General features: G+C 30.1%; 1 protein-coding gene across 2 annotated transcripts; it reads left to right on the top strand.

Annotated features, from left to right (window-relative positions):
- The first annotated feature begins 5,832 nt into the window (after positions 1 to 5,832).
- On the top strand, positions 5,833 to 7,428 carry LOC140893074 (protein WUSCHEL). Of its 2 annotated transcripts, none has more exons than XM_073302150.1 (3): positions 5,833 to 6,305; positions 6,391 to 6,500; positions 6,939 to 7,428. In XM_073302150.1, exons 1-3 carry the CDS (start codon positions 5,939 to 5,941, stop codon positions 7,287 to 7,289), a joined length of 828 nt encoding a protein of 275 aa, XP_073158251.1. In that variant the 5' UTR covers positions 5,833 to 5,938; the 3' UTR covers positions 7,290 to 7,428. The 2 variants fall into 2 exon arrangements, with proteins under 2 accessions (XP_073158251.1, XP_073158250.1); XM_073302149.1 differs by having other exon boundaries at positions 6,388 to 6,500.
- The last annotated feature ends 5,570 nt before the right edge of the window (positions 7,429 to 12,998 follow it).

The raw sequence follows: 12,998 nt of genomic DNA, 5'->3' as shown, positions 1-12,998 counted from the left end.
TTCTGGGCGTTACACCATAAATTCAATTCATCAACCTTGGTGAATTTGCAAGCAAGTTCCTCTTCAAGTTGATAACAGTTGTCCGATGATCTAGACCCTGTCAAAACACACGAATTACTCTTATCAAATACTTGACATAAATTCTTATCAAATTTAACATAAAGATCATCATCACAAAGTTGACTAATGCTAATAAGATTTGCATTTAATCCTTCAACATGTAGAACATTGTGAAGCTTAGGCAGTATTTCTACATTCAAAGTTCTTTTCCAACAATCTTTCCATTGGCTCTTCCTCCATATGTCACTTTTCCTTTATCATGTTCAACATAGTCAGAAAGATACTTCTTTAATCCTGTCATGTGGCGTGAACTGCCACTGTCGAAGTACCAATGACCTGCAACATTAGTTTTCAAGGAAGTATAAACGACATTACAACTAGATTTAGTTTTTGATACCCAAACCTTTTTCTCAGAATTTTTCTTCCTGGCAGTGTTCTGGTTCAGTGTTGGCGACACTGATGACAGCTCTTGCCTGGAATTCCAGTACATATAGTCGTACCTGCGTTTGAAACAGTAAGCTTGATGTGACCTTGCTTGTGACAGTAATGACAAACAAACCTACGCTTCCATTGCTTTTTCTTCTGAACAGGAGCTTGTGCCTTCAATGGAATTGGTTTTTTCTTTGGAATTGCAATTGGAACACTAGCAGAGTTACTGTTTTCTTTGAAAAAAACAATTTGTGACGACTCCCCAACTTCAAACTTGCTATTATGAAATCCTAGACCAGCTCTATCATCTTTTCTCATCATCAAAATTGAATCCAGCTTGGTCTTGCTCGAATTAAACTTTGCGAGAGTTGCATTGGCTCTTCCAAGCTCTTCTTTGACCTTGCCTAGTTCTAAATTCTTCTTGCTTAGAACAACTTCTAGTCTAGCCACTGAACCTTTCAGTTCACTGTTCTCCTTTGTTAAAGCAGAATTTGTCTTGTTCCTTAATATCCAGTCATTATACAATTCTTCATACATCTTCTGAGCATTATCCCAAGAAAGTTCTACTTCACCAGCTTCCTGATTTGAGTCTCCAGAAACAGATGCATTCAGACAAAGTACCTTTTGGTCAGTGTTGTGACCAAGTGTTGTGACACTTGTGATAACACTGTGTTTTTTCTGCAGCACCAAAACTGAAAGGGCATTGTGAGTCTCTTCTTCTCCTTGTTCTGTTCCTTCCTCATCTTCATCATCACTTAGGGAAGCACACATTCCTTTGCGAAGTCTGGTTGGGCACTCATTAGCATAGTGACCGAAGCCTGTGCACTCATGACATTTCACAGATTCAAACTTCTTTGAGATATTCAGTGTTTTTCCTTCTTTCTGAAAGTGATTTTGACTCTTTGAAGGGATGATATTCTGTTCTGGTCAGCATATCCTTAATGGTTTTCCAACAGCAGGAGCATTCAAAACTTTAGGTTTCTGATCAGGTTTCTTATAATCTCTCATTCTCTTCAAGTAGTTACCAAATTATTTGGTAAGAAAGACGATCGAATCATCTCCTAAGTCAGACTCGTTGACTCCCTGTGTCAGATCAACAAAATCATTGTATGAGTCATTAGAAACTTGAAGTGCAATAGACTTACCTTTGTCCTTTTTTCCAAAATTCATCTCTAACTCATATGTTCAAAGTGAACTCATCAATTCATCCAATCCCAGAATTGATGTGTCTTTTGATTCATCAATGGCACAAATCTTCATTTGAAATCTTTCCGGCAGTGATCTCAACACTTTGCTCACCAAGCGTTCATTTGAAATAGCATCACCAAGATCAATTGCCCCATTCTTGATCTTCCTCAAGCGGCGTTCATAATCATCTATTGTCTCACTTTCTTCCATTCTCAGATTTTTAAACTGAGTAGTGAGAATCCTTCTTTTGGTTCGACGCACACTATCTGATCCTTCACAGTGTATTTAAAGTTTTTTCCAAGCCTGTTTAGCACATACACAGTTAGTTACCAGTGAAAACATATTAGAATCAAGAGAAGTAAATATAGCATTAAGAGCTTTATTGTTCATATTCGAAGCAGTGGTCTCATCGGCATTCCATTCCGTTTCTGGTTTGAGGAGAAAATCTCCTTCTCCATCAGTTCTCCTTGGTGGATTCCATCCTTGTAGCACACGCTGTCATGCCTTTTCATCAATCGATTTGATGTAGAAACGCATCCTTACTTTCCAGATAGCATAGTTGGATCCATCCAAGATTGGAGGACGTTGAGCAGTTCCTGAATAAGGTATCTCCATTGTGATGTCCTGTCAAACACAAAAATAGAATCACACTTATTATCGTCAAGTGAATGTCTCTGACGTCAATTGTAAGGTTTGGACAGTCTGAAATCACAGAAATACCAGAAATAAATATTCGAGTTTGTGTAATCTTTCAGTATTGTCAACACTTCACGATAACACTATGCAGCAGAATAATTAACTACCAGTAAAAGTAAATAACACAAAAATAATTATGCACAAGTACTAAGTACTTGTACAATGCCTCATGGCGAAATAATCACTAGAAAATCAAATCAGTTTACAAAATCCAACTAGTGATTGTTTTACGAAAAATCTACTTTTCTCAACAGATTGAGAAAATAAAAGACTTCCTAAAAACTAATAAAAACTAGAATAAAACATCAATAGGAAGTTCTAAACCGAAAAACGAAAACCAAAGAAACACTTTCTGAACAATATTTCACTTGTGTGTTCTTCAGTGTTTCCAACACTACTCGGCAACACAACGTAGCAGTAGTATCTCTTCAGAAATTCTTCAATGATAGATTTTCAACACTCTAGAATTTCTTCAGTAATTTCTCTATGTATTTTGCTCTCTACGTTTTACTCTATTCTCTCTTGATTGTCTCTCTTGTTCTTGTTATCAGATCGGTCCAAGCACTCCTATAAATAGATCTTCAATATATTTCCATAAATAAGATCCTACAAAGAATGAAAACAATATATCATCAGAAATCACATATTTCGAATCAAGATATATCTGATATTAACAATTTTAAAACATATTCTAAGAAAGGCAAAACTATAAATATAGAAATTGAATGCAATAAGAAAATAATTTAAAAGACATATGCACGACATGTTCTTTCACTGAGTTCTTTGATCTAATATATTTTATAAATTGAATGGCCAAGAAAACATATCGTATGTAATTTATAAAATTAATGGTAATTTCATGATCTCTATTGCAAGTTCCATGGAGAGGGGGAGCTAGCTACTACAAGCTTTATATATATATAGTGTGGAAATAGGTGCAATATTCTTGAAAGATGAACCCAAAAGAAAGAGTGAAAAGAGGGCAGCAGTACTCAGAGATCTCTCCATAGAATTAGAAAAGTAAAAAATAAAAAAAAAATTGTAGAGTTAGACTGAAAAAGGGATGAATTCAAGGAGGGAGTCTGAATATATAATTTTTTACTTAGCCTGACCATCTGTACTGCTTTTTCAACAAAAATATGTATCTCTCATTTAATAAGTGATGCCCATTTCTTTTTTCATCAATGTAATGATTATAAGCCCAGAAAGAACAACGTTTTTTGGCCATTGTATATAATCCAGCATTTTATGCCTTATTCAATTAAACAACATGCACGTACCTTAATTTTCTGCTAATTAATTACTAAGTAGAAGTTGTTGTACATGATTGTGGTGTCTTTTATCAAGGAACTGAATTAAAGAAATTGCAACCAATTGTAAAAAAGTAATTAATGTTGAATATATTCTTCTGTATTTAACCACGCACGCTTTTAAATTTTTTGCACAATACTTCTATTTATACTATATAACCTAAGTTCCAAGCCGCAACACTAATTAAAGGGACGTTCTAGCTAGTAATAAATAAATGATCGACAGTGAATTAAACTCGATGGTATTAATTGTTAGAAATTAAAGTCGATCGGAGATCAAATGCACAATGCGGCTGAAAAAGATATCACGGCAAAAGTTATGGGAGTTTTTAATTAAAGCCAGTGGGTGAAAATTTAGGGTTAGTATCCTTCACCAAAAAAATGTCTGAAACGTGACATAATTTAGATTATTGTACGATTTAAAATAATTAAGTTGTATTATTATAGTCAAGTATATATTATATTTGATAAAAGACATATCATATAAAATTGAGACCATTTTATAAGAAATTTGAGACATTATTTATTAACATGTATATGTGTACCTTAGTAACTGTAATGCATTTAATCTAGGAAGGCGTGATTCCTCTGCAGAATATCCAATGTCATCATTCATCAATGTCTTATTTCGTGTCCTGCCAACCTTTTTTCTTTGTGCACCGTATCATCCTAAAATAACGCCTACTCTCTCCAACAAAATCCACCATCATATCAAATATATATGTATTTAAATTTATTGTGCAAAAAAATAAATTAAATAAATAAATAATGAACATCTTACAACCGCAAAATAATGCAAATCATGCCAAATGTTAATTGAACGCAAGAAATTGTTGGGACAGAGACATTTTTCTGCACAGACGTACTTTATATCCACGTTAAAACGACTCAAGCAAGTGAATAAAATAAAGTGGATACATTAAAATATATATATAACCTTGATTATATTTTGTTGTATCAATAACTCCAAATAGCTGTAATTAATTAATGATTTCCACCAATATACATGCATGTAATGGGTTTCCATTTTTAGAAAACAAAAAGTGATATTATTATATTTTAATTTTCCAAAGCACGTTTTGAAAGTTCGGTTTCTCCTCAATAATGATTGATTTTTACTTGAGATCAGCTGAAATTATGAATTTACTATCATTAAAAAAAAAAAGTTTGGTTTCTTAAAAAAACACTTCCAGGAAGTATACCGAAAACAAAAGTAAATTTAAGCTACACATTTTTTTTTATAACAAATCAAGTTGTGGGCAATATATGTATTATGTATATATGCACAAGCCAACTTTTGCAAAAATGTTCTTGAAAAAAAAAAAAAATTCTCTTACAATGAATGTAACTCGAGGCGGTTATTTTTGGAAATAAATTGGGTGAGATCAGGTTTGCAACTGGTCCTGTTCACACTGAATGTTATTATAAAAGCCTATTTTATCCTATACATGTGGTTTTATAAACTGTCTCTTTTCGTTTTTTGAATAATTTCCTGACCTAATATATACATATATAATATAGATATAATAACATAAAAATTAAAGTATACAAATGTATGAATATGTGTGTGTGTGCACTAAATTTGCACACAAGTGGCATCGCCTTTCTGAATCCCAATATTTCAAATAATTAATTTGTCACTCGCAACATTTTGTCTAAAAACCAATAAGAAATTTTACAGTCACATAAAGTCTCTTAAATGAGAGATGCACTTTCAGTCTTTCACCTTCACACAAGTACAAGAATATACATATCTCAATAACTCTGGCTTTTGTAGTCTGCTAACATATACATCTCCACTATGAGAAGAATCCTTCTCAAGTTTAAATCATTTAATTTGTAGCATTCATTCATTCACAAAAATCTCATGACTTATATAAAGAAAAACTCATGATATATATATATATATGTTTATCCAGTGTGCATATATATATAATAATTATAATATATGATATGATATGAAATATAATCAACAAATCTTTATGATGGATACCTTTTGATCCAAGCAATTGTGTCTGAAATTCCTCCTCTTTTGTCCCTTTAATTCCTTTTTGTTCTGTCAACTTCAGTCCTTCTCTTCCAGATATCGTCTCTCTGATATGAAATCTTCTCTCCATGTGCCCAAAACTTCATCTCTCCCTCCTCCTTCTTTAAAAAAAATTATATATATTACACACCTACCACCTTACATTATATTAATAAATTCCCAAATCCACTAGCTCTTGTGTTTTTTCTGTAGAAAAATTTTCTTATACATGGAACCTCAGAATCCCACCGCGAACGATCAAGAAAATGGGAAGAACAGCGGTTTTCTGTGCAGACAGAGCAGTACTAGGTGGACTCCAACGACTGATCAGATAAGAATCTTGAAGGATCTTTATTACAATAATGGGCTTAGGTCTCCTTCCGCGGAGCAGATTCAGAGGATTTCTGCTAGGTTAAGACAATATGGGAAGATCGAAGGGAAGAATGTTTTCTACTGGTTTCAGAATCACAAGGCTAGAGAGAGGCAGAAGAAGAGATTCACTTGTGATAATAATGTACCCACCATGCACTACAGGAATGGGATTTGGAAGAATCATGACGACATTTATAACAAGTTTCCCAACCTCAATTCTGCAGGTTAAATAAATAATTTTTTTAAGGGCTCTTTTCTTTTTTCTTTTTTAAAATGCAGTTTCTTGAATTTATGTTATATATGCAGCAGCTGCAGGTAGCTTTCCGTCTTCTTCTGTTCCTTCTGCGCCTGGTTTGATCAATGTTGCCTCTGTCGGAAACTTCGGAATCGGATCTTTTGCTGTGGAGAAGAGCTTTAGGGTGAGTGCAATGGTTAATTAGATCGAGCTAAACCCGCTCTGATGTATATGGATCTCGTCGAGTTTCGCATTATGTACATACAAAATTTTGGCCTGGTTTAGCTAGGGTCTGGTCTCTGTCTTAACTTTTCACAAACTTATAAACATTTCAAAGTAACACTTGTGATCTGTGGGATATTTTATATTTTCACCAAGAAAACAACTGCATAGTTTGTATGATTTGGGTACATGCAAAGCTTTACTCCACGAATTACTAGCCTTGAGTCTATGTTTCAAAGATATATAATCCGACTTGGGAAGTAAAAATTTTAGTATAAAATTATATTAAACCCTCTGCTGGTATTCATTATATATATATATTAATATTTATTCTTATAAATTTACCCCTGGTAGTAGCAATTTTTAGACTGAATTTATTATGTTGATTTGCATTGAACAGGATTGTTCCATAACCCCGAATCCCAACACCTGCGGATCGATGAGCCAAAACTTCACATGGATCGGGGTGGATCCTTGCTCTGCAACCTACCCTTTTCTCGAGAAGAAAAACTGCAGCTACATCAATGCTGATCTTCAAACCCTAGAAATGGAGGAAGAAGAAGAAGGCGAAGATGTCGCCCCGGAAATCGAGACCCTTCCTCTCTTCCCCATCCACAGCAACATCAAACAAGAAACTGACTACTTCAATGGTGGCTGGCACCACTGCTCCAACGACGGTATCGCCGCTCCCACGGCTTCTTTGGAGCTCACCCTCAACTCCTATGGGGCAAGATTTCCTAATAGTCCTTGATTAATCATTTTAGAAGTGTAAATTTAAAAGTATTAATTAATGTATGTGGGCTTTCTTTGTTTAGCGCATTCCTAGCTAGCCCTCTATATATTGAGGGATTAATTCTTAGTTATTTACGGTTAATTATTGCGATATTATGTTGATGGTGTACCATTGCTTGTATATGTTAACGTATTTCAAGTATAGATATTAATTGTCTTATCAACTGTCGTACTTGGTATTCTTGCATAAATGTCTGAGAATATTATTAACTAAAAGTGGAAACTATTTAAATTGCGTCCAAAATTAATTGTCTCCATTTCATATTTAACTAGTTTCATTTGAAATCCATTAATTTTTCTTGCACAAACTTTGAATGATAAACTATTTTAAAGTGCATGTTGTGATCTCAAATCATCCGCCCGATCGAGTTTGTACAATTTTGTAATGTAGCTGGTTATATATAATAAAATGCAATAATTTGTTGGATATAAACCAAAAATCTTTTGGAACTATCAAATATGTAAATTTGAAACATGCTCAAGTTTCATTAAAGTTTGATGAATTTAAAAATGAGATGAAGTAATTATTCTAGTTGGCAAAGAACATGTATGTGTGAACTATATAATTAACCTAGCTAATTTATATGCATCCTTGAAGAAAAGGGTAAATTAAGTCGTACGTAGTTCCACTATCTTAGCTTTTTTTAAAAAAATTTGATCTTCTTCCGACGTGGCGCAGAAGTGGCATCAATGAGGTGCCGACATGTGTACCTCTCATATCAACAATTCCGTTAAAAAAGACTAAAACGCGTGTTTTTAAAAAATGGCGATATATGCCTACAATTAATGAAATGTGATATAGAGATTAAAATCACAAAAAAACAAACAAACATACACAATCAAAAATAAAGTTTAATTCCCCTATCCTTAATCAGTAGTGATGACTAGTTTTAAAAAAAAATAGTAGTTAGTACCCGACCTTAAACTATCTAATTCAAACCAGCTAATTGCCTCTGATCATTTTTGTTAATATACTATTTAGACATAGGTCGTACGTATATCATCTTCATGAATCATATATAAATGTCTAGATGTCCAGAATTGAATTCAATATAGCATTTCAAATAGCCAATCCATTATATATATTAATTGTATATAGATCAGCACATAAATGTCAACTTATAAATTATAATTACACAATGCAGATCTCCAGAAATAAAATGTGTCTATATATGCATATATATGTATGTATATGTGTATATATTGCCTTGCTCTGTCATATGCAGATGTGAACTTTTTACACATATTCTAGAATTAGAATATATTCTCCGAAAATATCAATGCAAGAGTGAACACTTTCATTTGGCTACATTGTCATATGAGAATGCTATTATGGGTGCTTGTACATGCATGTGAGAACAGTCTAATTAATCATTTACAATTTACTATATATAAAAACTAGCTCCAGATGATAAAATTATTGTTGTTGTTATTCTTTTTATTGTATCGGAAAACTTAAAGTACATTTTTAATTTTTATACTTTCATATCAAAACATTTTTGATCCCTAAACATTTTAGAGTCATTAGTCCTTATCATTTATTTTATGGTTAACTATTTTTTTGAGGACTAAATATTTATGTTATTTATTAGGTAATAGAGACAAAAAATGAATTATAAAATTATGAAAAAATAAAGACCATAAATAATCACATACCTACATGCTACAACATAAACATACTTAATATTTTTTAATGTTATTATGTGCAAATAAAATTTAGTGCGGTTTTTTATTTTAAAAAAAATATCTACTTTAGTATATATATATATGGAGTTTTGCATAAAAAGTAGTCATTTTCAAAATTAAAATATAATATAAATATTTTAATTAATATGCACATTTAAAATTTCTCAATGTGTTTTTTAATAATTTCTTAAAATAAAATTTATTCAAATCTTTAATTTGATACTAAATACCTGGATTTGATATCAAATCTAAGTAATTATTATTTTTTATTTAATATCAGGATACTAACTAGGTACGATTTTAATTCTCTTAAGATATCAAATATAAATATATAATATATATAATTATATTTGTAAATATTAAACATTAATAATAAATAACGAAGAATAAAAAAATGCATATTATGCGAAAATTAATCTTGAAACTCTATTACCTTCAAAAAAAATCTTGAAACTTTCTTTATTTTAATTATTTTAAAAAATATTTTTTAAAATTTTGAATATAAAACATAAAACATAAAAATATTTAAAAAATGAGAGTTTCATTCAATATTTTATTTTTTTATCTCTTCATAATATTTTTATTCATCTTTGGTCCCTAGAATTTAATAATATCATAAATTAGTTCTCACAATTATATTTAACTATAGAATACATGACAAGGACAATTTTGTTGCAAATTTTAAAATTTAAGGACTAAAAATATTGTATTGAAATTTTTAGAGATCAAAAGTATTTTGACATGCAAGTATGAAGACTAAAAATATACTTTTTCCTATTATATTCATTCCTTGTCGGCTGTCGCATTTCATTTGACGTAATTAACATGTTCCTGAACGATATATTAGCATTACTAACCTGGCAATTATATCACGATATTATTATTATTATTATTATTATTATTATTTATATTAGCATTACTAACCTGGCAATTATATCACGATATTATTATTATTATTATTATTATTATTATTATTATTATTATTATTCCTCGTCGCATTTCATTTGACGACATTAACTTGTACCTACACGATTAGCATCAATAACATGGCAATTATATCATGATAAATATCTATTTACATTTTATTTTATAAAGATATATCACGTGTGTGCGCGCGTATCTTCATGTACATGCATATGGTCCAAACTCCAAACTATTCAACATATATATATTTACCTTTAATTTAATTAACGATAATTCATTCTAATTTGAAACCAGAAAAGTTTTATTTTTTAGCTAGAATCCGTAATAAAAGCATTCCATTGGTTAATTACAATTATTTATTTTTAAAAATATTCATATTTCAAATTTATGAACGAATTTTGGCAAACGTGGCAAACACTGAAACCATTTTTTCGTTTTATGGGGGAAATTTTACGGACACTTTTTTTTCTTTTTCTCTTTATTTTTTTTATTTTATTTTTTTGTAAATTATAAGAACGTGGCCGGACATTTAACATGATGTGTACGTGGAGACAGTACAGTACTATAATCTATTCTATTCTATTAAAATTGAGGGTTGATATGGTTACGTTCTTTTATTCTATTTTATTAAAATTGAGGGTTGATATGGTTAACTTCTTTTGTTATTTAGTACATGTTTAATTACCAAATTAAAATGTCATTTTGTTTTATTCATTGTAACTAATATTTATGAAAATGTCACTTTTATTATATTTATTTATTTATTTACAAAATAGAACTTATCAAAATTGTTCTCTATTATATTAAAAAAATGGTTCTCTATTTTTTTATTTAAAAAAAACATATTGTATAAGCATACATAACACGTGTTCTCGAGTGCTAGTATTAATTAAGTAGGGGTGTTCGACATTGGTTCTTTTTTACATCAAAGTTTCGGTTTCATAAAGTTTCTATTGTCTTACCAAACCATAATTTTTTTATAACCGATCGAACCAAACAAAACCATGAATTTCCGTTTGGTCGTTTGGATGATGCAATTAACTAAATTTTGAGTTTCATAGTAAATCAATGCATGAAATATTATAGTTTTTAATTTTAAAAATTAGAAATAGAAAGCTGATAGAATAAAATTATTATAATTAGAATACTAAAACAATAAAGTAGTTATGCACGCTATAGAATCCTGCTAACTTAAAAAAAAGGGAAAATAAGTTTTTTGGTCCATTAACTTGTTCATGTTTTGGTTTTCGTCTATTAACATTTTCGATGTGGGTTTTGGTATACTAACTTTATATTTTCAGTGTTTTTTTGTCCAACTGCATACGTGTCAATTTTTGATTGGTCCAAAATGATGACGTGGACCAATCAGAAACTGACACGTATGCAGTTAGACCAAAAAACACTGAAAATGCAAAGTTAGTGTACCAAAACCCACATCGAAAAAATTATTGGACCAAAACCCAAATGAGGTAAAGTTACTGGACCAAAAACTTATTTTCCCTAAAAAAAACAATTTGAACTTTGACGTTACGGTTATGTTTAATTATTTGGATTAAAATCTAAAATTAATAAACTATCAATATTGTCGTGTTTTTTAAAAGCTCGCTAAACTAGAATATAAACTAAAGTAAAATAAAAAATTTATATAAAAAATCACACTAAAATAACAAAAACTATTATATATTTTTATATAAATATTAGAGTCTCTTGCGCGTGATGCGTGTATATATATAATTTTTTATATTAATTAATTGTCATGTTATTTTTAGAACTCACAATGAATTAAATATTTAAAAGTTTTAAAATTGATAGTTATCTAATCTATAAATTTCAAAATATAAACAAAGATAACGAGTGTCATTTTGATAAATAAGATAAAATTTAATGGCCAAAAAAGATGTGACCATATAAAATGAATAATTTGTCTTATAATATTGGTTTTGTTGAAAATTATGTTAGGATATAAATGTAATTTCATCTCATATTTTTATCCATAACTTAAGCCAAATAAATTTTTCGGTTAATTAGTTGATTTTAAAATCAATTAATTCAAACCATGTGATTTGCTTTGGTTTAACAGTTTGATTTGGTATTGTTCAATTTTTTTAAGGCCCTTAGGCCTTAATAGATATTAGTACCAACCTCATGCATACATAACCAAAAAAAAAAAAAAAAAAAGGAATTGGCAAAAATATAATAATAAAAAATTAAACGGAAAGACTACTTTACGTACGACAACTATCTTCCAACGTAGCATAGAAATATAGAATGCAATCATGCATGTCGCAATTATCTTCTAGCTTGTCAATTCAGAGATTTTGGTTGCTAGGCTAAGTTACAGTGGAATATAAATAGTACCCGTCCCATTTAAATAAATATTCATATTAAGTTTCATGTATTGGTAAACTATTGTAATAATATATATCTTTTCCTGTATATAAATAATATGCTCTTTAGACACCATCTTTTGTTTTACCAAAATTGTTCTTATTTAATATAGATATATATTACTCTTTTGTTTTATTGTGTTTTTTTTTTCTAATTTCGACTTTTCAAATTACAATTTAGTTCATCGATAATTTTTATAACTATGATATTACTTTTATTTTAATATAAATCAAAATAATTACAAAAATATTATACAATTGTGTGTATCAATACAATAATATACATTATATATAATTTTTAAAAAGTACCGTTAGTTAGTAGATGCAACATTACATCACACATAAAAAAATTTCAAATTTGGTGGGCATGCAATAATCTAATTGGTCGGAAAGAATCTAACCATTATTTCACTAGTATCATTTATAAAGAAAACTACCCGATGCTCAACTCCTTCATGCATGATAGAGTGATATAAATATCTTTTATATAGAAGAAATGTGAGTGGTTGTTTAAAAAACACTGCACTAATCGCAATGATAATAATTGTAATAATAATAATATATATTATTTATATATAAAAATCGAGCTAGACACATATACTAATTAACCGATCCGGTCTGTTAACGGGTTTTGTACATGCTGCCCATAGGGTACTATCTCGTGAACAACG

Source organism: Henckelia pumila, chromosome 3, assembly GCF_033568475.1.
Source record: "Henckelia pumila isolate YLH828 chromosome 3, ASM3356847v2, whole genome shotgun sequence".
Lineage (NCBI taxonomy): Eukaryota > Viridiplantae > Streptophyta > Magnoliopsida > Lamiales > Gesneriaceae > Henckelia > Henckelia pumila.
Note: the sequence above shows the minus strand (reverse complement) of the source record. Positions and strands in the feature narration are given on the sequence as shown.

Excerpts from the sequence above, each read along its gene's own strand:
- LOC140893074 (XM_073302149.1), top strand. The coding sequence starts at position 5,939 with ATGGAACCTCAGAATCCCACCGCGAACGATCAAGAAAATGGGAAGAAC. Across the intron at positions 6,306-6,387 it reads TCCCAACCTCAATTCTGCAG|CAGCTGCAGGTAGCTTTCCG; the intron begins GTTAAATAAATA and ends TTATATATGCAG. Across the intron at positions 6,501-6,938 it reads CTGTGGAGAAGAGCTTTAGG|GATTGTTCCATAACCCCGAA; the intron begins GTGAGTGCAATG and ends TGCATTGAACAG.